The sequence below is a fragment of the Phodopus roborovskii genome, unplaced genomic scaffold (genome assembly GCF_943737965.1).
Source record: "Phodopus roborovskii unplaced genomic scaffold, PHOROB, whole genome shotgun sequence".
Taxonomy (NCBI): Eukaryota; Metazoa; Chordata; class Mammalia; order Rodentia; family Cricetidae; genus Phodopus; species Phodopus roborovskii.
Window position 1 is genome coordinate 57044242 of NW_026126480.1, and position 18932 is coordinate 57063173.

General features: G+C 48.3%; 1 protein-coding gene across 1 annotated transcript in view; it reads left to right on the plus strand.

Moving 5' to 3' along the window:
* The window catches only part of Ahnak (AHNAK nucleoprotein), a 29720-nt gene that overhangs the window by 5406 nt on the left and 5382 nt on the right, over window positions 1-18932 (plus strand). Inside the window, exons 2-9 of the mRNA XM_051192152.1 lie at window positions 4740-4836; window positions 5168-5324; window positions 5762-5949; window positions 6845-10708; window positions 11087-12718; window positions 12902-13958; window positions 14121-15436; window positions 15599-18910. Of these exons, the coding sequence (XP_051048109.1) occupies window positions 5168-5324; window positions 5762-5949; window positions 6845-10708; window positions 11087-12718; window positions 12902-13958; window positions 14121-15436; window positions 15599-18910 (11526 nt within the window). The 5' untranslated portion in view covers window positions 4740-4836. The remainder of the gene's footprint in view (window positions 1-4739; window positions 4837-5167; window positions 5325-5761; window positions 5950-6844; window positions 10709-11086; window positions 12719-12901; window positions 13959-14120; window positions 15437-15598; window positions 18911-18932) is intronic.

An 18932-nucleotide genomic window follows, 5' to 3' on the forward strand; every position in this document is an offset into this window, starting at 1 on the left:
CAGCCTCAAAGAGACCAGAATCAAAGGTCTCTTAAATGCTGGGACCTGGGTGCCTGCAACTCTGCCTGCCATCATGAATGAGGCTGGTGGAGCACAAGAGGGAGTCTTTTTTCCATTTGCTGGTGGGTGCCTTGCTGTCTCTGTGTGGATGAAGACTGTTGGAGTGGGGCCTGTCTCCATATCTCTAAGGCTGTTAAATTCTTTCCCCCTAGCATTGTTTGTACATGAGATGAGGCTCTAAGCACGGGATGTCTGCCACACAGCATCTTGCGTGCAGTGCTCTGCAGAATTCTTTCTCTTAACTAGCGATGGTGGGGTTTCCTTCAGCATGCAGCTTTCTCTTCCTCTTTGGGAGTGTTTATGTCACATTATCATCCTTCTGGGTGTGTCTCCCTTCTATGACTCTCCAACCCCTTGCTTGGTTTTGAGTGTCAGGGTTTTCACTCTGGTGGAGGTCTCTAATCCTAGCTGTGAGTCATTATGTTCTTGGGATGGAAACTGCTTGTCCCTGGCCTTGTGTGTATAGCGGGTTACTTAGGGCTCATGGGTGTTGTAGTGCTGCAAGGTTCGGTCACGGAGGTCCTCCCTGATGCAGATGGAGTTTTTCTTCCATGAGTGTGCCCTTCTGTGCGCAGATTGTGCGAGGGAGGCCCGCCGCCATGTGCCCTTCTGGCGTAGGTCTTGTCTTCAGGTTTGGCTCATTCAGCCTTTGAGGCCCTAGGGCTTGTCACTTTGTGTGTGTGTGTTAGTTCCTGTCACCTTGACACAGACAGTGGCTATCTGTAGTTGCAGCAGCAATTGTCCTGAGCTCTCATCTGTGGAGAGGAAAGAAAAGTCCTAGTCGCCGATGACAGAGGGGAGAGGATGCTCTTCTGGAGGTCACCCTTGCCAGGAACATTCTGCTTTTGGACATCTTCTAGATAAGCTCAGTATGGCCCCTCTGAGAGCAGGCACAGGCAGAGCCTTGCTGCTGCACGGATTTTTGTGGTGTTGGGTTGCAGGATGGGGCCCTTTTTTTTTTTTTTTTTTTTTACCTGGAGCATCCTTCCGGCCTCACTCCTTTTCTGTCATCCAAGCAGCCTTCTACATTAGGGGTTCTCCATTCCAGCCCTGCTGCTTATCATCACAAAGGGTACCAAGCCCATCTATTGGGCTGCAGAAATGGAGTTAGCAGACCTGAATTCTAGGGCTTTACCACTTCCCTGTTTTAGCTTCCATGTACCTTCCTTTCCCCATATGTGAGTGGCAGCCAGTGCTTCCTCCTTGCTGTCTAAATATGGCAGTGGTGGCCGCACACTAGGCACCTGCTAGGCACCTGCAATGTGTCAAGTGGAACTACATTTTTAACTTCAAGCTGTATAAAGGCAGTGCACCTTTATAATCTCAGAACTCAGAAGGTGGAGGCAGGAGGATCAGGAGGTTTGAGGTCATTCTCAGCTATACAGCAAGTTTGAGGTCGGCCTGGACAATATGAGACCGTATCTCAAAAAGCTAAAAACACAAAAAAACTAACAAACAAACAAAAAGGACCCATGGGGCTGGAACAATGGATTGGTGGTTAAGAGTGAGTACTATTTCAGAGGACCCAAGTTTGGCCCCTAGCACCTATGCTGGGCCACGCACAACCACCTGTAATTCCAGTTCCAGGGGAATTTGACACCTCTGGCCTCATGATCACTTGCAGTCAAGTACATATACATGCACATACATTTAAAAATATTTTAAAATTGGGAGCAGCCTGGCATAGTGGTGCAGGCCTTTAATCTCAGCATTCCAGCACTCTGGGGGCAGAGGCAGGCAGATATCTGAGTTTGAGGCCAGCCTGGGCTACATAGTGAGTTCCAGGAAAATCAGGGCTCCAGGGAAACCCTGTCTCGAAAATGACAACAAGAACAGCAGCAAAAAGAAATTTAATTTTATTTATGTATACACATGTGGGCCTGTGTATGCCACATATGTGAAGGTGTGTGTGGAGGCTGGAGGGCATAGAGACCCTGGAGCTGGAGTTACAGGTGGTGGTGAGCCACCCGACATGAACTCAGTCAGGTTCAGGGGACTGAACTCGGTTCTTTGGAAGAGCAGCAAGCATTCTGAACTCACCCTGAGTCATCTCTCATCTTTTTTCCCTAAGGGGGAAATACCACATTGGTTTAATTATCTGCCTACGATTATTTTATTTCTGGCTTTTGGAGACAGGTTCTCATGTAGCTCAGGCCATCCTTAAACTCTAGATCTTCCTGCTTGCCCACTTGAGTGCTGGGATTATAGTGTATACCAACCACCATGGCCGTCTAGTCCGTGTAAATTTAAATAGCCACATGTGGCTACCATGTGCGTAGCACACATTTGAATCTCTTCAAACCCCAAAGACTTGTGATGAGTGACTGAATTGTGAAGAGTCCCCCCCAACCTCCGAAGACCTTCTTTGGATTTCTCTGGAGGCCTATGTAACCTAACCATGTGGGAGGAAAGGGAGAACCCTCTGGGCTGGCTGGCTACAGGCTCCGCTGGTGGAAGATGGATCAAGAGCTTGAGTCCAGATGCAGAAATAAGGCCGTTGCCATTATGGCCCCACATCTCTCATCCCAGCAGGCCCAGACTTGAGAAGGGAGCCCTTCCTAGCTGTGTCAGGGTAGCAGGGCTGAGCAGGGCCAGCTCTGTAGCGTGAATCCAATGGTTCCTGTTCTCCGTGGTTGAGAGCTTTTCAGAATTACTTCTCTCAGTAGCCTACTGAGTGAAGCATATGGCAAGTTCCTGTTGGTCCTCAGTACTTTTTGCATCTAAAGACCCTTGTCCTAGGGCTCAGTCTAGAGAAGGGAAACTATGGAAGTCCTAGCTCCTCTGGTACCTCTGGGGGCCTGGTCGAGGTGGCATTGTATTGACTAGGTTTTAGGTGTGACCCTATGCATGTCTGGAACTGTTGCTTCAGACTGCACTGACTCACCGTGGAAGGGGAGGGTGGGGCCAGCATGTGGGTGAGTGAGCTGGCTCTTGTTCTCCTCTGCTGGCTCAGCACCAGGATGTTTAGCTGAACAAGGGGCCCTGCACAAGGTGGAAGACAGGGGTACTGGGGAAACCTGAAGGGGTGGCTTCAGTTCTTAGAGGTCTGAGCTAGAGACTTTTTTTTTTTTTAACCTTCCCTGCTTCTGCCTGGCTTCTGACTGGCAGGCTGGCTTCTCAGTGTTGGTCAGGGGCAGAGGGTGCCAGTTTCAATTTGGGAAGTCAGTATGGCTTTCCTCTTAAAGTGGCCTCTTCTGCCTGCTGAGAAGGGAGGAGGTGTTTCCCTAGCTCAAGCCTGTGCCAGGAGGCCTCTCTCCTGTCTTTGCTCACACTCTAGCCAGCACCTGTGTTGTTGAGTAGGCTCATGATAAATACTGCATTTATGAGTTGTGGAGTTTGAGAACAGGTGTGGCGATCTGAGGTTTATCTTTGTGTTTATATTTTGCCCATGTTGGTATCTGGATCTGCTAAGTGCCATGGATTTCTAAGAGCCACAGTCCCATCCTAGAGGCCAATTCCAGCACCTTGGAGCTCCATTTATATTTCATCGCCCTGAGACGACTCTTAAGACTTCTGGTACATTGTGGGGCCCAATTGGTTACCCAGAGTCCTTTGCTTATCACTTGTGCAGGGAGAGGAGTCCATGTCTTTTAAATTTGCATATCTGGCTCAGGGAGTGCATTCAGTAAATGTCTAAAGGATGCATGAGTGATGGGAGGTAACGATCTGATGCAGTATGCAATTAAGTGCTGGGCTGGGCTGTGTTGGACCTTCCTGGTATGCGTTACAATATATAGCACAGACTTGGACATCTAGGAGGTGACCCGTATGCATGTTTTTATTGATTGGTTGGCTAATTTCTGGATACAAACAGTTTCAGGGTGGGGCTTTGGGTGAGGCTCACCATAATTTACAGAGTCCCTCATACAATTTCTCAGGTTTGCTTTAGATGGCTGCCAGAGCCATTTTGTGTGTGTGTGGGGTTACAGTAGTCACTATATCTACCATTCTTTAGGGCGCCTTCCCAGGTGCTGATAACCTGAGCTGATAACCATCCAGTGGCAAGGAAGAAAGCCTTTACCTATGGGGTCTGGCTCAGGGCCCAGTGTGGGCAGCCACGTGGACCTTGACTCACCACAGGCCTCAGCGGGGCTCAGCTTTCCTTCAGCCTTTTGGCTTGGGGAGCCTGTGGGGATGGGAGTGTCTTTGTCCTTTTGGTCCTGAGGTTAGGCTAGATGGTAAACCAAGTCACTGTCAGTGGGGTAGGGGACAGAACCATCTGTCTCTACAGAAGTCTCACATGAGTGAATAGATCCACAGAAGCAGGCAGGGCCTGGTGTCAGCATCACCACTCTCTTTGTGTACATTCCCAACAAACTGGTCTTTCAGAGTCTCAGTCGCTTTGCTTGTAAGGTGGGACCAGCTCGTTTAGAGAATGGTGAAAATGACTGTGTTTAGAACCTCCATGGGCCAGCTGCTGTCTTCTTTCAATCTGTATGGAACTCTTACCATTTCCATGTTCACAGCCAAGGAAACAGGTTCAGAGAGGTCAAGTGTCCTTGGCTAGGAGGACGTGGCCAGCAGTAGAGACCTGGTCTAGTTTCCTTTAACTTCATTTTCTGTTGCTGACTGTAGTATTGACTTGGCCTGGGGAACAGCATCACTCTATCACTTGGGTGGCATCTCATTGAGGTTTTGAAAAGTCAAATGTGAGCATCACGATGAAATTTTTTTCCTAGGCTGTGTGACCAAGATTCCTCAAGTGAGTGACTGATAGAAGAGAAGGAGGGGCGGGCACCTGGCAAGGCATTTGCTCCTGAACAGAGTCCTGCAAAGGTTGGTAGGTGGGATGATGCAGAGGGATGGAAGTTAGGTTGGCGGATGCTGGGCATTTGATGTGGCATTTGGAATTGGGCCTTGGGTGGGTCAAAGGGCCAGTTACCCCCCTCTATATTCTTTAATGTACATTGGGAGGACTTCCAATACAGATCACTCTCCTCCCCGAGGAACCCCTCACTTGGCAGGTGAGCCAGGGCTGAGGGAATAGGTGTGTGACACTCGGGTTCCGTTCCCTGGGTGTGCACAACGCCAAAGATTTCTGGTGTTCTCATGCCTTTCTGCCCTCCATGTCCCTGTAACCAGAGCTTGTTTCTTCACCTCATCCCAGATGGAGAAGGAGGAGGAGACAACCCGGGAGCTGCTGCTGCCTAACTGGCAGGGCAGTGGCTCCCATGGGCTGACCATTGCCCAGAGGGACGATGGAGTCTTCGTACAGGAAGTGATGCAGAATTCCCCTGCGGCCCGCACTGGGGTGGTCAAGGAGGGTGAGTCTCCCCAGGATAGTGACTGGGCACTGGGGGGGGGTGAGAGAGGTTACTAAAGGGAAGGATGGGAGGCAGCGGGGCAAGCAGAAATGACCAGATGGCGGTGGAAGACTTGGGTCCCACAGCATAAGGATGGTCAGTACCCAAGCCTGCTCCTTTGCCTACTCTATGTCTTGCTTGTGAATGTGAGGGAAGGTACTTATGTGGAATCTTGGAGACCTTGTCTTCAGATCTGATCTGTTCCCCTCACCTGCTCTGCAGCTTTGTATAAAAGAGCTGGCCTCTGAGGCCACAGTCTGCTCATCTGCACACTGAATGGGCAATACTGTGTCTGCATGATATCCATGACACTCGAGGAAAGTCGGTTTCAGTGTCTGTTATGTGGCGCCTTCTTGAGACCTGTGGGTCTCCACTGACTGTTGCTCTTCCTCACTCAGGGGACCAGATTGTGGGTGCCACCATCTACTTTGACAACCTGCAGTCCGGTGAGGTGACCCAGCTGCTGAACACCATGGGGCATCACACTGTTGGTTTGAAGTTGCACCGTAAGGGGGACCGTTCCCCTGAGCCTGGACAGACCTGGACCCATGAAGTCTTCAGCTCCCGTAGCTCTGAGGTGGTTCTGGTGAGTTCCTGGTGACCCACCTTTGCTCTGAGCTCCCCATGATCCTGATGGCCTCCTGGCCTCACTTCCTGAGCCTTCTATTTGTGTTCTGGACCCCTGCTAATTAATTCCTTCTCGTTGTTTCATCTTTCTGCATTCTCTTATGACTTTTCTCTGCTGCTTTCTTCCTGTTTACGTTGAGGCATATGGCTGACTCTGCTCTTGCAAGTGTAGCGTTCCTTCAGTCTCCTGAGACTGTGCTGTGGTGTGGGAACCCACTCAAGCAACGGGGCTTTGGTGCCAAGAGGAGGGTCAGCTGCTTCACCAGAGCCCTTGCAGTGACTGCACGGGTGTTTAGCCTGCCTCTCTACATTCCATGAGTGAAAAGATGAGCAGCACAGTGCTCATGGGAAATTCTTCTTTACTCCTAATGGCTTGCTTATTGAATAAACCATGTCTCCTCAAAGTGACAGTATTACCCAAACACAGCCAGGCCATCAGGCTTTACAAATGCTTTCCAGTGTGCAAAGCCTCCTGGGAGACTCTTAAACAAAAAATCAGTGAGTTGAGAGTTGAAGGATGGAGAGCCTGGTTAGGATGGGTCCCTGGAACAGGTTGTTTTGAAGTATCACTAGGTGGTACAGCCTCTTGCTGGGCAACACAATCCAGGAATCTACATATTTCCTAACCCTGGAATGACCTTTGCTTACCAGAATTTTCTTCCAAATAATTTCTATTTTTCTCTTGTGATGTGAAGTCAGCCCCTTTCTTCAGTCCCCTGTGTTCTGTCCCAGGAGGCTGTCTGGACCTCTGCTATGTTCTGAGCATCTTTGGGAAACAGGCAACCCTTTTGTCAGCTAGGCTGCCAACTCAGATGGGCTTTGCTGCAACCTCTGCCGGGTGTGTCTTTCTGCAGAGTGGGGATGATGAGGACTACCAACGCATCTACACCACAAAGATCAAACCACATCTGAGGTCAGAGGATGGAGTAGAAGGGGACCTTGGGGAGACCCAGAGCCGTACCATCACAGTGACTAGAAGGGTCACAGCCTACACTGTGGATGTGACTGGTCGGGAAGGAGTGAAGGACATTGACATCAGCAGCCCTGAGTTCATGATCAAGATACCAAGGCATGAAGTGACCGAGATCTCCAGCACAGATGTGGAAACCCAGTCTGGGAAGACGGTGATCAGACTGCACTCAGGGTCGGGGGCAACTTCTCCAACCACAGGCTCTGCCATGGATATCCGGGCAGGTGCCATTTCTGCTTCAGGACCAGAGCTTGAAGGTGCTGGCCAATCAAAATTCCAGGTCACTGTGCCTGGAATAAAGGTGGGAAGTCCAGGCATCAATGTCAGTGCAAAAGGCTTGGACTTGGGTGGCAAGGGAGGGACCCAAGTTCCTGGAGTGGACATTTCACCTTCTCTTGGGTCTGGCTCAGTAGAGGTACAGGGTCCATCCCTCCAGAGTGGTGATATTGGGAAAATTAAAATTCCTACCATGAAGATGCCAAAATTTGGTGTCTCAGCAGGCCCGGAGGTGGGGCTTAATGTTTCTGCACCTGGTGACAAGCCAGGTTTGACCATTGGTAGTGATATTCAGGCTCCTCATCTGGAAGTCGGTGCCTCCTCTGCCAATATTGAGGGCCTTGGGGGGAAGCTGAAGGGTCCCCAATTCACTGGGCCATCACTTGAGAGTGACTTAGGTCTGAAAGGTACCAAGCTGCAGGGGAACATAGGAATGGATACTTGTGCTTCCAAAATTGAGGGCAGCATCACTGGTCCCACTACGGAAGTTGGAACCCCTGACATTGATGTTCATGGGCTAGGGGGCAAACTAAATGTGCCCAAGATGAAAGTCCCTAAATTCTCTGCATCAGGTTCAAAGGGAGAGGGAGTTGGCGTTGAAATGACATTGCCCACAGGTGAAGTGACACTTCCTGGGGTCTCTGGAGATGTCAATCTGCCTGAGATTGCTACTGGTGGGCTAGGAGGGAAGATGAAGGGTACTAAAGGCAAGGTTCCTGAAATGGTTATCCAGAAACCTAAAATCTCCATGCAGGATGTGGATCTGAGTGTTGGGTCCTGTAAACTGAAAGGAGATATGAAGGTGTCTGTTCCTGAGGTGAAAGGTGATGTTAAAGGCCCTCAGGTGGCAGTTAAAGGCTCCAGAGTGGATACAGAGACACCAAACTTAGAGGGGACCTTGACAGGCCCCAAGCTCAGCAGCCCTTCTGGAAAAATGGGATCCTGTAGGATCTCTATGGCAGATGTAGACTTAAATGTAGCTGCACCTAAAGGTAAAGGGGGTGTAGATATCATGCTACCCAAAGTAGAAGGAAAAATCAAAGCCCCTGAATTTGATGTCCAAGGCCCCAAAATGGATGTTAGTGTCCCAGATGTGGACGTTCATGGCCCAGAATGGAACTTGAAGATGCCCAAGATGAAGATGCCCAAGTTCAGTGTCCCAGAGGTCAAAGGAGAAGGTCCAGATGTAGACGTGACTCTGCCCAAAGGAGACATCAGTATTTCAGGGCCCAAGGTCAACATAGAAACCCCAAATGCCAACATGGAGAGTCTGGGGGGAAAACTTAAAGGTCCTGACGTTAACCTACCTGAAGTGAGTGTCAAGACTCCAAAGATGTCTATGCCTGACGTCAAAGGTGCAAAGGTGAAGGGAGAGTATGATTTAACAACACCAAAGCTTGAGGGAGAACTGAAAGGCCTCAAAGTGGACACTGATACCCCAGAAGTGGATGTTCATGGCCCAGGCCTGAAGATGCCCAAGATGAAGATGCCCAAATTCAGTGTGCCAGGGTTCAAAGCAGAAGGCCCAGAAGTGGATATGAACCTGCCCAAGGCTGGTGTGGACATTGCTGGGCCTAAGGTGGAGGTGAGTGCTCCAGAGGTGAGCATTGAAGGACCAGAAGGGAAACTGAAAGGACCTAAGTTTAAAATGCCTGAAATGAATATCAGAGCCCCAAAGATCTCCATGCCAGATGTGGACTTACACTTAAAAGGCCCTAGCGTAAAAGGAGAATATGATGTCACAGTGCCGAGGGCTGAAGGTGAGATGAAAGTTCCTGATGTTGAACTTAAAAGTGCCAAGTTGGACATTGATGTACCAAATGTGGATGTTCAAGGTCCGGAATGGCACATGAAGATGCCCAAGGTGAAAATGCCCAAGTTTGGCATGCCAGGCTTCAAGGCAGAGGGTCCAGAAGTGGAGGTCAATCTCCCTAAGGCCAACATTGATGTCTCAGGACCCAAGGTGGGCGTCAAAGCTCCAGAGGTGAACATTGAAGGACCTGAAGGAAAGCTGAAGGGTCCTAAGCTGGAGGCGCCTGAGATGAACATCAAGGCCCCAAAGATCTCCATGCCTGATGTGGATTTGCATATGAAAGGCCCAAAGGTAAAAGGAGAGTATGATGTCACAGTACCAAAGATTGAAGGAGACTTGAAAGGTCCAAAAGTAGATGTCAGCGCTCCAAATGTTGATATTCATGGTCCTGATTGGAACTTGAAAATGCCTAAGATTAAAATGCCCAAATTTAGCATGCCTAGTCTCAAAGGAGAAGGCCCAGAGTTGGATGTGAGCATGCCCAAGGCTGACATGGACATTTCTGTACCAAAGCTAGATATTAGTGCTCCAGATTTGAACCTTGAGGGACCAGAAGGGAAGTTGAAAGGCCCCAAGTTTAAGATGCCTGAGATGCATTTCAAGGCTCCAAAGGCATCTCTACCAGATGTGGACCTGGATCTCAAAGGACCCAAAATGAAAGGAAATCTAGACGTGTCTACACCAAAAATAGAGGGAGAGATGAAAGTTCCAGACGTGGACATTAAAGGTCCGAAGGTAGATATTAAAGTTCCAGATGTGGAAGGTCAAGGCCCAGACTGGAGCCTGAAAATGCCAAAGATGAAAATGCCTAAGTTCAGTATGCCTACTCTCAAAGGAGACGGTCCAGATGTGGACGTGAACCTCCCTAAGGCTGACATTGATGTCTCAGGACCAAAAGTGGACATTGAAACTCCAGATGTGAGCCTTGAGGGCCCAGAAGGGAAGCTGAAGGGCCCCAAGTTTAAGATGCCTGACATGCACTTTAAGGCTCCCAAGATCTCCATGCCCGATGTGGACTTGAAAGGCCCCAAAGTCAAGGGGGAAATGGATGTGACAGTGCCCAAAATTGAAGGTGAAGTGAAAGTGCCGGATGTGGACATCAAAGGTCCCAAAGTGGACATCAATGCCCCAGATGTTGATGTTCATGGACCAGACTGGCACCTGAAGATGCCCAAGATGAAAATGCCGAAGTTCAGCATGCCCGGCTTCAAAGCAGAAGGCCCTGAAGTGGATGTGAACCTGCCAAAGGCTGACATTGATGTGTCAGGACCCAACGTGGACATTGAGGCTCCAGAGGTGAGCATCGAGGGCCCAGAAGGGAAGTTGAAAGGCCCCAAGTTTAAGATGCCTGATATGCATTTCAAGGCTCCCAAGATCTCCATGCCTGATGTGGACTTAAATATTAAGGGGCCCAAAGGAAAAGCAGATGTGGATGTATCATTGCCTGAGGTAGAAGGTGAAATAAAAGTGCCAGATGTGGACATTAAAGGGCCCAAAGTTGGCATTGATGTTCCAGATGTTGAAAGTCATGGCCCAGACTGGCACCTGAAGATGCCTAAAATAAAAATGCCCAAATTCAGCATGCCTGGCTTCAAAGGAGAGGGCCCCGAAGTAGATGTGAATCTGCCAAAGGCTGACATTGATGTGTCAGGACCCAAGGTGGACATTGATGTTCCAGATGTGAATATTGAAGGTCCTGATGCAAAACTAAAAGGGCCAAAATTTAAGATGCCAGAAATGAATATAAAGCCTCAGAAGATATCCATGCCAGATGTTAGCTTGAATTTGAAAGGTCCTAAAGTGAAAGGAGAACATAATGTCTCGGTTCCAAAAGTGGGAGTAGAAGTAAAAGCTCCCACCATTGACATCAAGGGCCCTAAAGTAGATGCACCAGATGTGGATGTTCACGGCCCAGATTGGCACCTGAAGATGCCCAAGGTGAAAATGCCCAAGTTCAGCATGCCTGGCTTCAAAGCAGAGGGCCCTGAAGTAGATGTGAACCTGCCAAAGGCTAACATTGATGTTTCAGGACCCAAGGTGGACATTGATGTTCCAGATGTGAATATTGAAGCTCCAGAAGGGAAACTGAAGGGCCCCAAGTTCAAGATGCCGAGCATGAATATACAGACACACAAAATCTCTATGCCTGATGTTGGGCTTCATCTGAAAGGACCCAAACTGAAAAGTGATGTAGATGTTTCTCTTCCAAAAGTGGAAGGAGATTTGAGAGGTCCTGAAGTTGATGTTAAAGTTCCTAAGATGGATGTGGATGTTGGTGATATTGATATCGAATGTCCAGAAGGGAAGCTGAAGGGCCCCAAGTTTAAGATGCCTGACATGCACTTCAAGGCCCCTAAGATCTCCATGCCTGATGTGGACTTACACTTGAAAGGCCCCAAAGTCAAAGGGGATATGGATGTGACTGTACCTAAGGTAGAAGGTGAAATGAAAGTTACAGATATAGACATTAAAGGCCCCAAAGTGGACATCAATGCCCCAGATGTGGATGTTCACGGTCCAGACTGGCACCTGAAGATGCCCAAGGTGAAAATGCCCAAGTTCAGCATGCCTGGCTTCAAAGCAGAGGGCCCTGAAGTAGATGTGAACCTGCCAAAGGCTGACATTGATGTTTCAGGACCCAAGGTGGACATTGATGTTCCAGATGTGAATATTGAAGGTCCTGATGCAAAACTGAAGGGCCCCAAGTTCAAGATGCCCAAGCTGAATATCAAGGCTCCTAAGATCTCCATGCCAGATGTGGACTTGAATTTGAAGGGGACTAAGCTAAAAGGAGAGATTGATGTTTCTGTTCCAGAAATGGAAACTGATCTCGGAGGTCCTCAAGTTGATATTAAAGGCCCCAGTCTGGATGTGAAAGTACCTGATGCTGACCTGGAATGTCCTGATGCAAAGTTGAAAGGCCCCAAGTTTAAGATGCCTGACATGCACTTCAAGGCTCCCAAGATCTCCATGCCTGATGTGGACTTACATTTGAAAGGCCCCAAAGTCAAGGGGGAAATGGATGTGGCAGTACCCAAACTAGAGGGAGAATTAAAAGGCCCCAGTATGGATGTGGAAGTACCTGATGTTGACCTGGAATGTCCTGATGCAAAGTTGAAAGGCCCCAAGTTTAAGATGCCTGACATGCACTTCAAGGCTCCCAAGATCTCCATGCCTGATGTGGACTTACACTTGAAAGGCCCCAAAGTCAAGGGGGAAATGGATGTGACAGTGCCCAAACTAGAGGGAGAATTAAAAGGCCCCAGTATGGATGTGGAAGTACCTGATGTTGACCTGGAATGTCCTGATGCAAAGTTGAAAGGCCCCAAGTTTAAGATGCCTGACATGCACTTCAAGGCTCCCAAGATCTCCATGCCTGATGTGGACTTACACTTGAAAGGCCCCAAAGTCAAGGGGGAAATGGATGTGACAGTGCCCAAACTAGAGGGAGAATTAAAAGGCCCCAGTATGGATGTGGAAGTACCTGATGTTGACCTGGAATGTCCTGATGCAAAGTTGAAAGGCCCCAAGTTTAAGATGCCTGACATGCACTTCAAGGCTCCCAAGATCTCCATGCCTGATGTGGACTTACACTTGAAAGGCCCCAAAGTCAAGGGGGAAATGGATGTGACAGTGCCCAAGATTGAAGGTGAAATGAAAGTGCCAGATGTGGACATCAAAGGTCCCAAAGTGGACATCAATGCCCCAGATGTGGATGTTCATGGACCAGACTGGCACCTGAAGATGCCCAAGATGAAAATGCCCAAGTTCAGCATGCCTGGCTTCAAAGCAGAAGGCCCTGAAGTTGATGTGAACTTACCCAAGGCTGACATTGATGTTTCATGTCCCAAGGTGGACGTTGAAGTTCCTGATGTAAGCATTGAAGGGCCAGAAGGGAAGCTGAAGGGCCCCAAGTTTAAGATGCCTGACATGCATTTCAAGGCCCCCAAGATCTCCATGCCTGATGTTGATTTCAACTTAAAGGGTCCTAAAACCAAAGGAGATATTGATGTTTCAGTCCCAAAACTTGAGGGAGAATTAAAGGCTCCAGAACTGGATGTCAAGGGCCCGAAATTGGATGCTGACATGCCAGAAGTAGCTGTGGAAGGCCCAGATGGTAAATGGAAAAGTCCTAAATTCAAGATGCCAGACATGCACTTTAAAGCTCCAAAAATCTCCATGCCAGACATTGATCTTCACTTAAAGAGTCCAAAGATAAAGGGGGAGGTTGATGTAGAGGTTCCCAAATTGGAAGGAGACTTCAAAGGGCCAAATGTGGACATGAGTGGGCCAGATATTGAGATCGAAGGACCAGAAGGCAAATTGAAAGGCCCTAAGTTTAAAATGCCTGAAATGAACATCAAAGCCCCCAAAATCTCCATGCCTGATTTGCATCTTAAGGGTCCAAAGATAAAGGGTGATGTGGATGTTTCCCTACCCAAAGTGGAAGGAGACCTCAAAGGCCCAGAGGTTGACATCAAGGGACCCAAAGTGGACATTGATACTCCAGATGTTGATGTTCATGGTCCAGATTGGCACCTGAAGATGCCCAAGTTGAAAATGCCCAAGTTCAGCATGCCTGGCTGCAAAGGAGATGGCCCTGAAGTGGATGTGAATCTACCTAAGGCTGACATTGATGTGTCAGGACCCAAAGTGGACATTGAAGGCCCTGATGTAAACATTGAAGGACCAGAAGGAAAGTTGAAAGGTCCTAAGTTCAAGATGCCAGAGATGAACATCAAAGCCCCCAAGATCTCCATGCCTGACATAGATTTAAACCTGAAAGGCCCCAAAGTGAAGGGTGATGTAGACGTGTCTCTGCCAAAAGTGGAAGGTGAGATTAATGTTCCTGAAGTTGACATCAAGGGACCCAAAGTGGACATTGATGTCCCTGATGTAGATGTTCATGGTCCAGATTGGCACCTGAAGATGCCCAAGGTGAAGATGCCCAAGTTCAGCATGCCTGGTTTCAAAGGAGATGGCCCTGAAGTGGATGTGAATCTACCAAAGGCTGACATTGATGTGTCAGGACCCAAAGTGGACATTGAAGGCCCTGATGTAAACATTGAAGGTCCTGATGCAAAACTGAAGGGCCCCAAGTTCAAGATGCCTGAGATGAACATCAAGGCTCCTAAGATCTCCATGCCAGATTTGCATCTTAAGGGTCCCAAGGTAAAGGGAGATGTGGATGTTTCCCTGCCCAAAGTGGAAGGAGACCTCAAAGGCCCAGAGGTTGACATCAAGGGACCCAAAGTGGACATTGATGTCCCTGATGTAGATGTTCATGGTCCAGATTGGCACCTGAAGATGCCCAAGGTGAAAATGCCCAAGTTCAGCATGCCTGGCTTCAAAGGAGAGGGCCCTGAAGTGGATGTGAATCTACCAAAGGCTGACATTGATGTGTCAGGACCCAAAGTGGACATTGAAGGCCCTGATGTAAACATTGAAGGTCCTGATGCAAAACTGAAGGGCCCCAAGTTCAAGATGCCTGAGATGAACATCAAGGCTCCTAAGATCTCCATGCCAGATTTGCATCTTAAGGGTCCCAAGGTAAAGGGAGATGTGGATGTTTCACTGCCCAAAGTGGAAGGAGACCTCAAAGGCCCAGAGGTTGACATCAAGGGACCCAAAGTGGACATTGATGTCCCAGATGTAGATGTTCATGGTCCAGATTGGCACCTGAAGATGCCCAAGGTGAAAATGCCCAAGTTCAGCATGCCTGGCTTCAAAGGAGAGGGCCCTGAAGTGGATGTGAATCTACCAAAGGCTGACATTGATGTGTCAGGACCCAAAGTGGACATTGAAGGCCCTGATGTAAACATTGAAGGTCCTGATGCAAAACTGAAGGGCCCCAAGTTCAAAATGCCTGAGATGAACATCAAGGCTCCTAAGATCTCCATGCCAGATTTGCATCTTAAGGGTCCCAAGGTAAAGGGAGATGTGGATGTTTCCCTGCCCAAAGTGGAAGGAGACCTCAAAGGCCCAGAGGTTGACATCAAGGGACCCAAAGTGGACATTGATGTCCCAGATGTAGATGTTCATGGTCCAGATTGGCACCTGAAGATGCCCAAGGTGAAAATGCCCAAGTTCAGCATGCCTGGCTTCAAAGGAGAGGGCCCTGAAGTGGATGTGAATCTACCAAAGGCTGACATTGATGTGTCAGGACCCAAAGTGGACATTGAAGCCCCTGCTGTAAACATTGAAGGTCCTGATGCAAAACTGAAGGGCCCCAAGTTCAAGATGCCTGAGATGAACATCAAGGCTCCTAAGATCTCCATGCCAGATTTGCATCTTAAGGGTCCCAAGGTAAAGGGAGATGTGGATGTTTCCCTGCCCAAAGTGGAAGGAGACCTCAAAGGCCCAGAGGTTGACATCAAGGGACCCAAAGTGGACATTGATGTCCCAGATGTAGATGTTCATGGTCCAGATTGGCACCTGAAGATGCCCAAGATGAAAATGCCCAAGTTCAGCATGCCTGGCTTCAAAGCAGAGGGCCCTGAAGTAGATGTGAACCTGCCAAAGGCTGACATTGATGTGTCAGGACCCAAGGTGGACATTGATGTTCCAGATGTGAATATTGAAGGTCCTGATGCAAAACTGAAGGGCCCCAAGTTCAAGATGCCTGAAATGAACATCAAAGCTCCCAAGATCTCCATGCCAGATTTGGACCTCAATCTTAAAGGCCCCAAATTGAAAACAGATATGGATGTTTCACTTCCAAATGTAGAGGGTGATTTGAAAGGGCCTTCTCTTGATATAAAGGGTCCCAAATTAGACATTAATGCTCCAGATGTTGACATTCATGGTCCTGAGGGCAAATTAAAAGGTCCCAAACTGAAAATGCCTGACATGCATGTAAACATGCCTAAGATCTCCATGCCAGAAATTGACCTGAATTTAAAGGGCTCAAAACTCAAGGGAGATGTTGATATATCTGGACCCAAATTAGAGGGTGACATTAAAACTCCCAAGTTGGATGTGAAGGGCCCAGAAGTGGACATTTCTGCTCCCAAGGTCAATATTGAAGGGAAAGCAAAGAAATCTCGTTTTAAGCTCCCCAAATTTAATTTCTCTGGGTCCAAAGTTCAGACACCTGACATGGATGTTAAAGTTAAAAAGCCAGATGTTGATGTAACAGCTCCAAAAGTTGATATTAATGCTCCAGAAGTTGAAGTCCAAGGCAAAGCGAAAGGATCCAAGTTTAAAATGCCTTTCCTGAGTATTTCATCTCCCAAAGTTTCTATGCCTGATGTGGAGCTAAATTTGAAAGGCCCTAAAGTCAAAGGAGACTTAGATTTAGCAGGTCCAAATTTAGAGGGTGACTTTAAAAGCCCCAAAGTGGATATTAAAGCACCAGAAGTTCATCTTAGTGCACCTGATGTGGATGTTCATGGTCCAGAATGGAATCTGAAGATGCCCAAGATGAAAATGCCCAAGTTTGGTGTGTCTGGCTTCAAAGCAGAAGGGCCTGATGTGGCTATGGATTTACCAAAAGGAGACATCAATATAGAAGGTCCAAGGATGAATATAGAAGGACCAGAACTCAATGTGGAATGTCCAGAGGGAACCTTAAAAGGCCCCAAAATTCAGATGCCTGAGATGAACATCAAAGCCCCCAAGATCTCTATGCCTGACATTGACTTAAACCTGAAAGGCTCAAAGGTAAAAGGTGATGTAGATGTTTCTCTTCCCAAACTTGAAGGGGATGTTAAAGGGCCTAAAGTTGACATCAAAAGCCCCAAAATGGATGCTCCAGATGTGGATGTTCATGGTCCAGATTGGCACCTGAAGATGCCCAAGGTGAAAATGCCCAAGTTCAGCATGCCTGGCTTCAAAGCAGAGGGCCCTGAAGTAGATGTGAACCTGCCAAAGGCTAACATTGATGTTTCAGGACCCAAGGTGGACATTGATGTTCCAGATGTGAATATTGAAGGTCCTGATGCAAAACTGAAGGGCCCCAAGTTCAAGATGCCTGAGGTAAACATCAAGGCTCCTAAGATCTCCATGCCTGACATTGATTTGCATCTGAAAGGTCCTAAAGTGAAGGGAGATATGGATGTGTCTTTGCCCAAAGTAGAAGGTGACTTCAAGGGCCCAGATGTGGATATTACAGGCCCTAAAGTGGACATTGATATTCCTGATGTTAGCATTGAAGGTCCAGAGGGCAAACTGAAGGGCCCCAAGTTCAAGATGCCTGAGATGAACATCAAAGCCCCCAAAATCTCCATGCCTGATTTGCATCTTAAGGGTCCCAAGGTAAAGGGAGATGTGGATGTTTCCCTGCCCAAAGTGGAAGGTGACGTCAAAGTCCCTGAAGTTGACATCAAAGGACCCAAAGTGGACATCAATGCCCCAGATGTTGATGTTCATGGTCCAGATTGGCACCTGAAGATGCCCAAGATGAAAATGCCCAAGTTCAGCATGCCTGGCTTCAAAGGAGATGGCCCTGAAGTGGATGTGAATCTACCTAAGGCTGACATTGATGTGTCAGGACCCAAAGTGGACATTGAAGGCCCTGATGTAAACATTGAAGGACCAGAAGGAAAGTTGAAAGGTCCTAAGTTCAAGATGCCAGAGATGAACATCAAAGCCCCCAAGATCTCCATGCCTGACATAGATTTAAACCTGAAAGGCCCCAAAGTGAAGGGTGATGTAGACGTGTCTCTGCCAAAAGTGGAAGGTGAGATTAATGTTCCTGAAGTTGACATCAAGGGACCCAAAGTGGACATTGATGTCCCTGATGTAGATGTTCATGGTCCAGATTGGCACCTGAAGATGCCCAAGGTGAAGATGCCCAAGTTCAGCATGCCTGGTTTCAAAGGAGATGGCCCTGAAGTGGATGTGAATCTACCAAAGGCTGACATTGATGTGTCAGGACCCAAAGTGGACATTGAAGGCCCTGATGTAAACATTGAAGGTCCTGATGCAAAACTGAAGGGCCCCAAGTTCAAGATGCCTGAGATGAACATCAAGGCTCCTAAGATCTCCATGCCAGATTTGCATCTTAAGGGTCCCAAGGTAAAGGGAGATGTGGATGTTTCCCTGCCCAAAGTGGAAGGAGACCTCAAAGGCCCAGAGGTTGACATCAAGGGACCCAAAGTGGACATTGATGTCCCAGATGTAGATGTTCATGGTCCAGATTGGCACCTGAAGATGCCCAAGGTGAAAATGCCCAAGTTCAGCATGCCTGGCTTCAAAGGAGATGGCCCTGAAGTGGATGTGAATCTACCAAAGGCTGACATTGATGTGTCAGGACCCAAAGTGGACATTGAAGCCCCTGATGTAAACATTGAAGGTCCTGATGCAAAACTGAAGGGCCCCAAGTTCAAGATGCCTGAGATGAACATCAAGGCTCCTAAGATCTCCATGCCAGATTTGCATCTTAAGGGTCCCAAGGTAAAGGGAGATGTGGATGTTTCCCTGCCCAAAGTGGAAGGAGACCTCAAAGGCCCAGAGGTTGACATCAAGGGACCCAAAGTGGACATTGATGTCCCAGATGTAGATGTTCATGGTCCAGATTGGCACCTGAAGATGCCCAAGGTGAAAATGCCCAAGTTCAGCATGCCTGGCTTCAAAGGAGATGGCCCTGAAGTGGATGTGAATCTACCAAAGGCTGACATTGATATGTCAGGACCCAAGATGGATATTGACTCTCCTGACATTGACATTCATGGTCCAGAGGGGAAACTGAAGGGCCCCAGGTTTAAAATGCCTGATCTCCACCTCAAGGCACCCAAGATCTCAATGCCAGAAGTTGACCTGAACCTGAAAGGTCCAAAAGTGAAGGGTGATGTAGATGTTTCTCTGCCCAAAGTGGAAGGAGACCTCAAAGGCCCAGAGGTTGACATCAAAGGACCCAAAGTGGACATTGATGTCCCAGATG